Consider the following 15003-nt stretch of genomic DNA (forward strand, 5'->3'; position numbering starts at 1 on the left):
TGAATCAAAAAGTGACCACCACTAGAATTTATACTGTGATATATTTTTAGGGAAACCATCCTTTCAAACATTTTAATAAAATTTTCTTAAGCACCAAAGACAAATTTATCCTTGTGTTTGCCCTTCTAAATAGTCCTTAAAAAGAAAAAAAAAAACAGTAGAAACATTATTACAATATAAAGACTAGTATCATTTAATATGAGCCTGAATTCCAGCTCTGTCTCTACATAAATGTGAAAAATTTGCTTATAGCATGGATACTCTTACAGTTCTCTAACTCAAAGAAAAAAAGGGGACCTCCCTTCCAACAATCTGCTCCCAGTTGGCAAATTACCCACCAGACTCAGCAGTACAAAAATGGGTCTCGAGGAGAGCCTACCTAACCAAGGAGATCGCAACCAAACACCTGAAACTACCACTAAGTCTTGTTAAAACAGTTGTTCTAGGGAACTTGGGGGAGGTGGCAACACACACCAGGATCAGAGAGTACTCAAGCCTGCCTCTGATCTTTCACTAGTGAAAATATTTCGTTAACTTAGGGGCTTAACCAAAACTGATATACATCAAAAATTTTAAATATAGCAAGAGTACTTTGTCTTCCCCAGAAGAATATGACCATAGAACAAAATACAGGGTCTTTCAGCAAATAAAAATCTTATCAAACGAGTTTTCACCATGAATCTGCCTGGCAAGCAGGTATTTTGAAGTCCCTTTCAACCTAATTCGAGATTACAAATGACTTCTGGGCTAGAATGGTAATGTAAATGAAAAAGGTTGGACAGATCTTAGAATACAGAATGGTAAGAACTGTGGTAAGATTGGAAACATTACTGAAAACGTCAAGATTATTACTATTCAGAAAAACGAAAAAAGAGGATATAAAAATTTGAGACCCAAAAGATTCGCAAAAAATAAGATGTCTGATAACGTTTAGGAAGATGCAAAAAATTACAGACCACTGGTGGGAATACAAATTAGCACAGTCATATTGGAAAATAATTTCACACCAGTTTACAATTTGCTGAAAATGTATATACACAGCAGTTCCACTCCTAGCTATACATCAGTGATTCCAAACCTTGGTTGCCCATTAGAATCGACAGAAAAACTTTTCTAAAAACTCCAATGCCCAGACTCCACTTCAAATTAGATAACAATCTCTGAAGGAGAGATTCAGGCATCAGTACTGTTTAAACCTTCTCAAAATAATTCCAACATCTGTAGCCAAATTTGAGAACCATTCATAACCATATCTTAGAGAAACCCTTGCATGTGTACTCTAAATTGAAAACTGTTCATGGGGCGCCTGGGTGGCTCAGTCGGTTAAGCGTCCGGCTTTGGCTCAGGTCATTATCTCACGGTTTGTGGGTTCAAGCCCTGCGTCAGGCTCTGTGCTTACAGCTAGCTCAGAGCCTGGAGCCTGCTTGGGACTGTGTGTCTCCCTCTCTCTCTGACCCTCTCCTGCTCGTGCTGTCTCTGTCTCTCAAAAATAAATAAAAAACATTTAAAAAAAAAACTGTTCATCGTGGCACTATTTGTATTAGTAAAAAAAATGGAAACACAAATGTCCATTCTTTCCATGGACTCAAATTTCCAATGACAAGATAAAAGATTAAATTGTGACATTATGACATAATGTAATTCAATACCACAGTGAAAATGACCAAAAAGCTACATATGTTGTGGATGAATCTTAGGAACATAATAAAATGGGGGTGGGGGTATAGAAGACTATATCCACAACTGTTCCACTTTCATAAAGGTCAAAAATAAGCAAAAACAAATATTGAGGGATATATATGTATACATATATATGTAAAAAAGTTTTTTCACATATACAGATATACATATCTATACATAGCTATCTATACATCTCTCTCTCTCTATATATATATATACATGATAAAACTATTTCTTAAAAGGAAATGAAAAATATATAATTAAGGCTAGTGGTTTCGTTTCCTCAGGTGAAAGACAGGAGGATGAAAGGGAGAAGAGTTCACAAGATGGGTGTAGATTCACAGATATCTTTATTACTATGTTTTGGAACTCATATTCAACTTCTTCATGTGCATTAAATATTTCATAACAATAATATAACTTTTGGAGAAATCACAACTGTAAAGTATTAAGTTACAAAATGTTAAGTAATAGATTTACAGTTGGCTAACTCTAAAATGTTAGTTAAAATAAAAAATTATTTTGAAAATATTATAAAGGTGCCTGGGTGGCTCAGTCAGTTAAGTGTCCATCTGTCGGTTTCAGTTCAGGTCATGATCTCGTGGGTTATGGGTTCAAGCCTCCCCCCGCCCTGCCTCCGCTTGTTGGGCTCTGCACGGACAGTGTGGAACCTGCTTGGGATTCTTTCTTTCTCTCTCTTTCTTTCTCTCTCTCTCTCTCTCTCTCTCTCTCTCTCCCTCTCTCTCTCTCTCTCTCTCTCTCTCTCCCAGCCTCTGCACCTCTGTTGCTCACTCACTCTCTCTCTTAAAATAAACATTTTTTAAATAAAAATATTATAAATACCTTAAGTATTTTAACTTAAAACATAACTATTCACTCACCATTTTTATAGAATCAACTGGTCCACAGATTGGAATTTACTTTAGACTTTTCCATGGCATTATTTTTCAGTGAATCTTTTGTGATTGGCATTTTTACTTTTAAGAAATATTTATTTTTGAGAGAGAGAGAGAATGTGGGCAAGACAGCAACAGGGGGAGGGACAGCAAAGGGAGGCAGAGGATCCCAAGTGGGCTCCGTCCACCACTGACAGCACAGGACCTGATATTGGGCTTGAACTCACAAACTCTGAGATTCACCCAAGAGCCCCAGCATTTTTACTTTTTAATTCGATCAACTGCTCTTGTTAAGTGACAAATATCAGATACATATAGTGTTGTAACTGCTATTTAGTGTTTTCTATCTACAATTATTTAAATATCAGATACATATAGTGTTGTAACTGCTATTTAGTGTTTTCTATCTACAATTATTTTGATTTTCTTTTATATTTCTCATATTAAGGTTTTCATTAACTCTGTCTTGCTCTTCTGGGTTTGGAAGATATACATTCTAATTCAATTCTTTTAGGGCAACTCAAATTTTTAATTCACACACTTAATTTACAGCCTAATTAATCAACATGCCTGTCCTCATTCTTCTATGATAAAAGAACTGGAGAACATTTTATCTACCATCTTACATGTTAATATCTGATAGGGTCCACCTACTATTCAAAATTTTTCACAAAGGCACAGGACCAACCAAACAGAACAGCTGGCAGTCCTTCTGCTATGCCCAGGCACAGGGCAGAGTGGGGTGGAGAGAGGTTCCCCGGGGCTCTCAAGAGGGCTGGCTGACATACTGTTCAAGAAGAGTGTGCTGGCTAAATTTCAGCCTAGATGCTAACTTACTTTTTAAAGTTTGTTTTTTTTTTAATGTTTTTTTTTTTTGAGAAAGAGACAGTGGAAGCAATGGAGAGGCCGAGGGGAAAAAGGATCTGAAGCAGGCTCTGTGCTGACAGTAGAGAGCCCAAATGGGGCTCAAACTCAAGAACCACGAGATCATGATGTGAGCTGAAGCTGGACACTTAACCAACTAAGCAACCCAGAAGCCCTGATGCTAACTTACTGTTTAATCTACACCTCCTTCCCTTGTAAAGAAAAGTTTGCTATTATTATTATTAATTTTATAGGCATTGATTATTTAGATTGGCAAAAGTGTTTGAAAATCTTGTTGCTTCTTACATCCTAGTCCTTCCTTCTGGATTTAATGTCCTTTTTTACCAAAAAAATTATTATTCTTTAGTAATTTTTTCAAGTTGGATCTATGAGTGGTGAACTCTTATTTTTTTGTTTGAAAGTGTTTTTTCATTTTTACTCATGAATGACAGACGAGCTGAGTCATCAAGTCCAGACTATGATTTCCATAGGTTGTTTCAAATAGGATATTAAGATATAAATCTTATCTCATTCATTCTAAGGAACCATCAACTGTACCATGAAGATGATGTACTCTGAGTCTAAAAATGTTAGCATATGACAATTTTGTATTAAAATCAATTAAATATGGTAGTAAATATTTTACTATATGCAGTGGAAAAAGAATGAACTTTGGAACCAGGCAGAACAGAGTTCAAATCCTGACTTTGTCTCTTACTACTTATGTGATTTCGTGCAAGTTAACTGGCCCCTCTGGGATTCAGTTCCTCATGTGAAAAACAGGAAAAATATCATTCACATGAGAGGCTGGCAAACTTTTCTATAGAAGGCCAGATAATAAATGTTTTAAGCTTTGTGGGCCATACAGTCTTTGTTGAAACTACTCAATTCTGCTGTTATAGCACAAAAACAGCCACTGATAATAAATATTCCTCTGCCTGATATACAGAAAGTAGTAAGAAATTAAATTTACCTCTTCTAAAACCTTTTCCTCAACATTTCTATGCAAGATACAAATAGCACATACAATAATTTCCATGGAGGAAATGAAGTCAAAAGCCTCATTAAACAGAGGTAAAAATGAAAATTATACACAGCTCCTTAAACTTCCAATTTCTAAACATTTGATCCCTACGCTTGTAACCACATTGGCAGGAATGCAAAGGATCTACATTTTCTAAAGCCTCACGCAAATCAATCTCAAGGCTTCAATTTCCTAACCCTCAGTGTTATTCAGTTAGCAATGTCTCTTCCATGTACAAAATTCCAGTTCCCTACAACAGTACTCCAAAGTATTTTCTTAATGAAAAAAGTCATAAAAATGTATTTGTGCTTACCCACGTGCCAAACTATAACACTTTGTTGAGGCTATGCAGCCCAAAAATATGTACCCTACTGCCCCACTGTAAAATTCAAATCAGTATTAGGTCAAAATAAGGTGGTTCTCAGTATGGACCCTCTTAATGCCTTAAGAAAAAACAAAACAAAACAAAACAAAAAGGCACATCAATATTTCTTGAAACAACAATATAAATGTTTGGCGGCGGAAATCAAATCCTGAAAGATTCCATGCCAATCAGCTCTATTTTTAAATTGCTTACAAAAATCCTTATTAATCTCATGTTGACAGCAGTACTTTCTAAGAGAACCAAATATTTTGTGTCTGACTTATTTAACAATATTTTTATTACATAAATTGTTAACATTTAAAAATACAGTTGTGATTTTTTTTCCTCATAAAATACATTGCAAAAAAAGATAAGAAGAAATTTGACACTTGAAACCTACTTCACAGCATTTAAATCCAGTGTGGCATACAAGTAATATAAGCACTTCATCCGTTCTGTAGTTTCCAGATTGTGGGGAACCATGTATTGAGCAAAGATCCGTTCAACAAGCAATCTACAAAAACACAGAGAGAGTACTATAATGATTTTTCTTAATGTATTAAATTTGTATATAAAATTCCAAAACATATAAGGAACACGTGTAAAAGAAGTTCCTGCTTTCAAAATGAAGATGAGATTTCCAAATCAAAGATTTCCTTCTGTAAGAAAAGGGGCCAAAAAGACATTTAGCCGGATATGCTGGCAACATCCCTGTGCTCAGCTAACGACCTCTGTGTGATCGCGAATGTGCAGCAAGGATTCAATTTCCTTTATCTGAATAACAAAGTGTTAAAAAACCAAACCAGGTCCTTCCAAGTGACAAATTCTAAGCATCTCTAAGTTAAAATTATAAAGAAATGTTAAGATTCTTCTGAGTTTTTGTAGTAATCATCATGAAAAAAGACCTGGTTAAAAGAGCAAAAAAAAAAAAAAAAAACCCAAGAAAATCATAAGAATGCCAATCTCCAGGCAATCACGCTGCACACTCAAAATGTCTAAAAACTCCAACTTTATAAAAAAAAAATAACTACGAAGTTTCTTAAATAATGTTAACATAGGATACCCAGTTTCTAGCCCCTATAACTCTTAAAACTGTAAGATGGCTTATGGTTCTTAATTTTTTCATTCTGACCTGTTATAGAAAGACCACTGGGATCTAACAGTTTAAAATAAATTCAATCAAGTGAAATCAATTAAGACTGCAAACAGGATTCATAGGTCTATTAACTACTAAATGGTTAGGATATACACAAGATCTATACTTATGCTGCAATAGAAAAATGTAAAGATTGTGTTCAGAGGTGTTTCATATTAAAGTATAAAAATGTCTTTTTATACTTGAGTATAAATTGTTTTTATTTAAACTGTCTATAATTCAAAGGGTTTACTTTCATTTATTTGAAAAAAAATTATTTGAAAAATTACCAATGAAATAAAATTTAAATTACCATACACATTTCTACTTGTAAGTACTACCCTTCAAAAACACTATTCAAAAGTGAACATAAAAGCTGTATCCTCCCCTAAAGTTATGTGTACATTACTGCTTTATTTATGGCTTTGGTGAGTGGAAAACTAGTCACTCACTACTTTTAATTTGCAGTAAAAACTGAGGAGAGAGTTTCGAGGTGTAAAGAAAATAGTTTTCCTAAAACAACATTTCAACAGCAGTTAAAAACAACAAAAACACCAAATATTTTACCTAGTGTCCTTAACTTACCGATCATCAATACTATTTTGATAATATATATGTAGCAATTTGTCTTTGATCCATGATATCTGTTTTGCAGCATCTTTTCCAGCTGCTGACTGTAAAGCATACTTCTTATAAATTTGGGCAAGTCCCATCATGGCTTCTTTGCGCACTCTCCACTAAAGTAAAAACAAAAATGTTATCTTATAATTTAAAAATGCTCCCATTATACTTCAGGAAAGTGTTTTCTTGTTTTTAAGTTAGTTACTTTACATGGTATATTTTCATCAATCCTCCGATACTGATTATAGATTTATAATGGTTACCAAGAAAACCCACAACTATCATTTTAATGTATCTACTATGAAAAATACAGAGATACCAACATGTATGAAAAATGCTTTAATATCTTAAACCCATCACCTAACCCTAAAAAACAAAAGTTAATCACAATCTACATAAAGTCACTTAGAATTGGTGAGGGAAAGCATGCTGCCAAATTTTAAAATGTAAAGACTGATTTAATTGTGACCTATGCCTTTATAGACTTTTTCCAATTTATGCTATATATTAAAAATACTTCAATTAAATGTATATATTACTGGTTTTATCAAATGCTGAATATGAAGACACTTGGTTCATTTTGCATATTTGAGAATCAAGTCCAAGTATAAAAGGAACGTATTCAACTATTTTTCTGAATCTATATTTGTTATAGTGTATCTAATACTGCTTAATTATCTTGGAATGAGTTTATCCTTTAATTTTACACAAACACAGCACTACAATCAGTAGGATGTTAGTAACGTTTAGAACTTCATGAAGCTGCACAGATTATTCATTTTTTTTCCTTTGCAGTCTGTCATTGATAGTGACATTCTTCCCTTGGTTTTTTTCTCAATTACAGCAGATTAAGAATAGGTCTTATCTCATCCATCCACCAATACATGTCAAAAGCTTTACTCATAAAATAAGAATTTAATTTATTTATACAAATTTTCTAATTCTCTACCTTATCTCTAATTCCCCAAACTGATGCTTTAGGGAGTTTTTAAAGAGTATATTGTCTGCCAAGAACATAAATAAATTCAATTACTTTTTGGTATCCAACAAATGTTTACATGACTGAACCAAGTAGCCCTACGATGAATACAACATGATTATTAAAAATTATTTGATCCCAACAACACACAAGACACTTAGCTCAAATTCCAAGTCTAGCTAAGAAAAAAAGACTACTTGAATACTTAGAAGGCAGTTAGCTTACCAAGATACAAATCTCCTCTTCCTTCTTTACACCTTTTGGCCTTTTTATTAGTTAAAATAAGTTGTTCTAAATACGTATAAATCTTGAGGGGAAAACCATGCAATTCTTGCCCATCTATTTTTCACCCACAACCAGCATTATCAATGAGACCACTAAATGATGAGGACAGCAAAATCAACCTTACAAGCAACTATTAAAATGTTGTAAAGAATTTACCTAATCAAAGCTATTCCCAGCTACCAACAGGCCACCCACTTTCTTTGCTAATTAACCCCCAAATACATCAAAGATTTTCATCCTTCACTAAAACTACTCAAGCCTAAGTCTGTAAAACCCATACCACAAAGGAAAAGCAACAGGATGAGGCGAGAATGAACATTCACTCATACCCTTACTCAGTGTCCAATAGATTCCGGGCAATATGAATACTAGCATAGTAAGACATGATACCTCTCTTGAGAAGCTAATGATTACTGAGTGGGTGAGTGGGTGCTCACTCAAGAAGAAAGGTTTAAGGTCACAGAAGATAAGCTAGAAGCATGCTGCTCTAGCAGGTATAAGCTTTGCTCAGTTGAAAACATGTTATTTTTCTATTCCACATAAATTACAATACCACCAGCCGAAGAACTATCAACTGATACCCATAGGAAAGGAAAAAGAAAAGAGAGCCAACAATATAAAAAAGTTATGTTAGTTATTAAGTCACTTTGTAAGTCACTTATTAAAACTAGTGTCCAGGCTAAACAGAGCCATCTCATTTTTAGGATGAGAATAATCTGACTTTAAAAACCAACAAAATTTAATGTAACAAAAATAAAACTTTCTCATAAATATAAAAATGACCCCCTCAAAAATGGTTAATTTATTACATTTAAATCTCAGTATTTTCAAATGAAATACTATTAAACTTCAGGTATACAAAGTGAAAGCCTACTAATTATTATTCCTACTTACCCGCTTGTCTAATGTTCTTTCTCTAACAAAGTTAAGTAAGTGATCGTTGACCAGAAGAATATCCTTTTTAGCAGCTGTAACTATTGACACAATAACATCATGCCTAATAGCTTCCTCAGGATCATGTGACCTCACTTTAAGATACTCTGAAAGATAAAATTTTATTTGATTAAAATGGAACTTTAACAATTAAAATGTTCTTAAAAGTTGTATTTGAAAGTAAACCACAACAAAAGCAAAACCTAAGTAGAGGGTTCAATGTTTCAAGAAAATTAAGCACAGGGGAGGGGAGTAGAAATGAAGGTCAGTCCTTCAGTCAAAATAGAGTAGTTTACATGCAACTGAGTAGTAAACCCTTTCCCCATTTTGGGCAGTGGCGAAACAGGATAGTGTACTAAGGAGTTCCTAACCTCATTAATTAAGCCTCATTATGACCTAAGAAGTATAATAAATTTAAATATCTTATTTCTGTTGTTTAAATGGTTAAAATATACAAATCAAATGCATCTACTGCAAAAAGGCTAGAGTATTCAAGTTTCTACCCCTTAACTATGGAAACCCTAAGGTTTCTGAAAGAACAAAATTAAGATACCAGCCCCCAAGAAACAAGATTACAGGAAATACCACAAGGCAGTTTCATGTAACTGAACTAAGAAAGGCTAAAAGGAATATAGAAGAAATTAACATTTAACAATTAGGAGTGGCTGTAGGAAGATCTTAAAGTAAAAAACATAGCAGTTCAGATCTGGCACTGAGAAAGCTGAAAGAAAAAATTAATACTTTTCACTGAGCATAAATATAACAAATATTATTCAGCTTTTTCTTATAAGACCAGTAAGCTAAAACTTCAATGTTTGGATTTGGAGTAATATACATATCCATGGCTATATGCAGCAAATAGTGCTTATGACTATAAATGGGTTTACTTCCCTATAAATTGATAGTTTAACAAATAATTACAATGCAAACACCCATAAAACCACTACCCAGGTCTTAAGCAATTTCACCTTAAGCATTCCCTAAATGGAACTGTTTCCAAAAATGACAAAGACAATATGTTCCTTAAAAAAAAAAAAAACAAAACAAAACAAAAAACCACCCAAACCAGGGGCACCCTGGTGGTTAAGCATCGATTTCAGCTCAGGCTGTAATCTTGTGGTTCACGAGTTGGAGCCCCACATGGGGCTTGCTGCTGTCAGCTCAGAGCCCGCTTCAGAGCTCTATCCCCTCTCTCTCAGCCCTTCCCCCGCACGTACTCTCTCTCAAAAATGAAAAAAATAAACATTTAAAAAAATTCTCAAGAAACAGAAACGTTATTTTACCTAATTCAGTAAAGAAAATTACTTTTAAAATGCATCCCAATTTCCCTAAAAACAAAATTTTCATATTGAACAAGGTATATATATAAGAGCTATTAAACTATAGATCTTAACTGTGCAGAGGAAGAGAAAACAAAGGAGAAAGAAGAAATTCTCGATAGTTAGCATGACAAAGCAGCTAACAGTACTCTTCACAATATGATCACGTCCCTCAAAATTTGGCTGAAGGCACAAGAATGAACCTCACAAACACACTAAAAAAATGAAAGATAAATGTGAGTGTCTAACATATATTAATTTTAGCTCACTCCTGAAACCCTATGAAAATATCTTTAAAAGGGACAAGTACAAGAGAAGAAATCATGGCAAAGAGGTTTTTCAACAAAATTGTGACAGATGTATGACTTGAAACAAAAGAAAAAGATGAAACCCAAAAAGGGAAATAATAAGTAAGCTCTTTTCCAGGGTAAGGACCATAGAAACATTTAGAAATTCGAGGCAACAAGCAATGAGAAAGGTATGTAAGGACGCAGGTCTGATTCAGCCTTCCCCTGCACTTAAACGGGAAGGTGCCAGCTTCTCCAGTTGAAAAGGTGCACATTAAGGAGGGACAACTCCTGTGGCGCCCAATCAGGAGAGGCCAGCTGACACCTTTGACCTTTCTAGGGGCGGGCCTACTCACCCCCTACGTGCGGGCCTAGTCACAGCCTATGGAAGGGTCCTGGGCCCACTCTGATTGGTCAATAATCTAAATGTTGTGATTGGCTCCCACAACTGCCAGTATTGATAAGGGGAGTAGGGATTGGAGCGCTGTGCCTGTGTCGTCATTTCCTGTAACTCCCCCCTCCCAAACTCATAAAAGCCCTACCCTGCCTTTGTTCGGGGCTCTCTCTCCACGTGGCCAGCGGGTTGGTGGAGTCTGTGAGCCTGAGCTTAAGCCCCTGATAAAGCCCTTTGCTTTTTGCATGTGTGACTCAGTCTCCCTGGTAGTCTCTGGTCTTTTTTTGGGGCGCTATTACAAACTTGGGCATAACAGGTACAGATGAAGAATGCTGTGAAATGAGAAATGGTTGAAAATGTGAATAAAAAGTACTGAGACCCCTAGATTTTTCAGAGCAGTCTTTTCACCAACTACAAAAATTAAAATGTGTAGTTTGTAATGATATAGGCCTACCTCAAGATGCAAGAAAAATCTAAAATAAACAGCCTACCATTACATAAAAGAGCTAGAAAAACAACAAAACCCCAACCCAGCAAACAGAAGGAAATAATAAAGAGCAGAAATAAATGATAAACAATAACAACAACAGAAGTAGAACAGATCAATGAAACCAAGATCTGGTTATTTGAAATCAACAAAATTGATAAACCTCTAGCCAGACTTACCAAAACAAAAAACAACAACAACAACAAAAAAAAAAAAAAAACAAAAAGAAAAGAAAAGAAAAGAAAGAAAGAAGAGAGAGGACTCAAAAAACAAAATCATTAATGAACAAGGAGAAATAACAACCAATATAACAGAAATATGAACAACTGTACCAGAATATTATGAAAATCCATATACCAACAAACTAGGCAACTTAGAAGAAATGGATAAATTCCTACAAAAATATAATCTACCAAAACTGAAGCAGGAAGAAATAGACAATTTGAACAGACCGATTACCAGCAATGAAACTGAATCAGTAATCAAAAAAATTCCCAAAAAACAAAAGTCCAGGACCAGACAGCTTTACAGACAAAGTCTGCCAAACATTTAAAGAAGAGTTAATACCTCTTCTTCTCAACTATTCCAAAAAAACAGAAGAGGAAGGACAATTCCAAATTCATCCTATAAGGCCAGTACCACTCTGATACCAAAACCAGATAAAGATACCACAAAAAAAGGAACTACAGGCCAGTATCTCTAATGAATATAGATGCAAAAATCCTCAACAAAATACTAACAAACTGAATCCAACAATATATTTTAAAAAGTCACACCCCATGATGAAGTAGGATTTATTCTCAGGGTGCAAGCATGGGTCAATACTCACAAAACAATCAACCTGATATATCACCTCAATAGGAAAAAGGATAGAAACTACCTAATCTTTCAATAGATGCAGAAAAAGCATTCGACAAAGTACAACATCCATTTAAGATCAAAATTCTCTGCAAAATAGGTCTAGAGGGAACATATCACAATATGATAAAGGCCTTATTATATATAAAACCACAGCCAACATCATACTCCATGGTAAAAAACTTGAGTTTTACCCCTAAGGTTAGGAACAAGACTAGGACGTCCACTTTCACAACTTTTATTCAACACAGTATTCGAAGTCCTAGCCAAAGCAATTAGATGACATAAAGAAATAAAAGTCATCCAAATGGATAAGAAAAAAGTAAAACTTTCACTATCTGAAGACACAATATTATACATAGAAAACTGAAGACTCTACCCAAAAAAAACTACTAGAACTGATAAATGAATTCAGTCAAGTCACAGGATACAAAATCATTCTATAGAAATCTAGTTGCATTACTGTACACTAATAATGAAGCAACAGAAAGTGAATTAAGAAAACAATCCCATTTACAATTGCACCAAAAACAATAAAATATCTAGGAATAAACTTAACCAAAGATGAAAGACCTGTATACTCAAAGCTATAAAACACTGGAGCACCTTGGTGGCTTAGTCAACTGAGCATCCAACTCTTGATTTCAGCTCAGGTCATGATCCTAGGGTCGTGGGAGTGAGCCCCTAGTCAGGCTCTGTGCTGGGCCTGCTTGAGATTCTCTCTCTCCCTCTGTCCCTATCCCCAAGTCATGTTTATGTGTGCTCTCTCATTCTAAAAAATTTAACGAACGAATGAATAAAACACTGATGAAAGAAATTCCGGATAACACAAAAAATGGAAAGGCACTCAATGCTCAAGGCTGAAAGAACAATTATTGTTATAATGTCTATACTATCCAAAGCAATGTACAGAGTTACTACAGTCCCTATCAAAATGTCAACAGCATTTTTCACAGAAGTAGAGCAAACAATCCTAAAATTTGTATGGAACAACAAAAGACCTCAAATAGCCAAAGCAATCTTGAAAAATAAAAAGAAAGCTGGAGGTATCACAATTCAGGATTTCAATTTATATTACAAAGTAGTAGTAATTAAAACAGTACGGTACTGGCATAAAAATAAACACACATATCAATGGGACAGAATGAAAAACCCAGAAATAAATCCAAAATTATATGGTCAATCTTCAACAAAGGAAAAATGAATATACAATGGAAACAAGTCTCTTCAACAAATGGTGCTGGGAAAAGTACACAGCAATATGCAAAAGAATGAATCTGGACTCCTATCTTTCACCATACAAGAAAACAAACTCTAAATGGATTAAAGATCTGAATGTGAGACTCAAAACCATATAAATCCCTGAAGAGAGCACAGATAGTAATTTCTCTTTGTTCAGAACAACATTTTTCTAAATATGTCTCCTGAGGCATGGGAAACAAAATCAAAAATAAACTATTGGGACTACATCAAAATTAACAGCTTCTGTGCAGCAAATAAAACCACCAACAAAACTAAAAGATAGTGTAAGGAATGGGAGAAGATATTGGCAAATGACGTATGTGACAAAAGGTTAGTATCCAAAATATACAAAGAAATGATACAACTGAACAGCAAACAAATAATCCAATTAAATAATGGACAGGAGACATGAACAGACATTTCTCCAAAGAAGACAAAAAGATGGCCAACAGACACATGAAAAGATCCTCATCATCACTTATCATCAGGGAAATGCAATTCAAAACTACAATAAGATATCATATCACACTTGTCAAAATGGCTAAAATCAACAAGAAGCAACAAATGTTGGCAAAGATGTGGAGAAAGGTCAACTCTCTGGCACTGTTGGTGGAAATGCAAACTGGTGTAGCCACTGTGGATATCAACATGGAGTTTCCTCAAAAAATTAAAAATAGGACAACCTTACAGCAATTACACTACTGGGTATTTGCCCAAAGAATACAAAAGCACTAATTCAAAGGGATACATGCACCCTTATGTTTACTGCAATGTTATTTACAATAGTCAAACTATGGAGAAAGCCCAAGTGTTCAGTGATAAGTAAATGGATTAATAAAAGGTGGTACACACACACACACACACACACAAAACAGAATATTATTCAGCCATAAGGAAGACTGAAATTTGCAACAGCATGGATAAAGCTACAGAATATAATGTTAAGTGAAATCAGTCAGAGAAAGACAAGTATCGTATGATCATACTTATATGTGGAATTTAAGAAACAAAATAAATGAGCAAAGAGGGGAAAAAAAGAGACAAACCAAGAAATAGACTCAACTAGAGAGAACTGATGGTTACCAGAAGAGAGGTGAGTAGGGGGATGGGAGAAACAGGGATGGGAATTAAAGAAAAAGAAATAATTAACATTTTCCCAGAGGCTGAAAACTAGGAAATCATACAACATAAAAACATGTTTCATTAAAAAATGAAACTACAAAAACAAAAAAAAGAAACTACATACTATCTTTCAGTAAACTTTCAAACATTCAAACAATAGTGAAGACTATTATTGGTGAAATTATTCACTTATAAAATACAGTATAGATAGCAATAAAAAATGAAAACATCTATTATTTGGCTAACAATAAATTTTGCATTAAAATCCTGATTATGGGATGTTGCATCTGGGTAGGTCAGTTGGTTAAGCTCAGGTCATGGTCTCAAAGTCTGTAAGTTCAAGCACCCCATCAAGCTCTCTGCTGTCTGCTGAGAATCCACTTCAAATCCTGTCTCCCTCTCTCTCTGCCCCAAACCTTCTCATGTGCTCTATCAAAAAATTTTACAAAAATAAACATTTTTTTAAAATTTTGAGGAAGAATTAAGATGGCAGAGAAGTAGAGAACCAGGATT

General features: G+C 34.6%; 1 protein-coding gene across 9 annotated transcripts in view; it reads right to left on the reverse strand.

Moving 5' to 3' along the window:
* The window catches only part of PDS5B (PDS5 cohesin associated factor B), a 184282-nt gene that overhangs the window by 81142 nt on the left and 88137 nt on the right, over window positions 1-15003 (reverse strand). For all 9 annotated transcript variants that reach the window (XM_029936869.1, XM_029936868.1, XM_029936870.1 and 6 more), the window contains 3 exons: window positions 8743-8888; window positions 6549-6700; window positions 5229-5342 (listed from right to left, as the gene is read on the reverse strand). In XM_029936869.1, coding sequence (XP_029792729.1) covers window positions 5229-5342; window positions 6549-6700; window positions 8743-8888 — 412 coding nt within the window. The remainder of the gene's footprint in view (window positions 1-5228; window positions 5343-6548; window positions 6701-8742; window positions 8889-15003) is intronic.

The sequence above is a fragment of the Suricata suricatta genome, chromosome 4, assembly GCF_006229205.1.
Source record: "Suricata suricatta isolate VVHF042 chromosome 4, meerkat_22Aug2017_6uvM2_HiC, whole genome shotgun sequence".
Lineage (NCBI taxonomy): Eukaryota > Metazoa > Chordata > Mammalia > Carnivora > Herpestidae > Suricata > Suricata suricatta.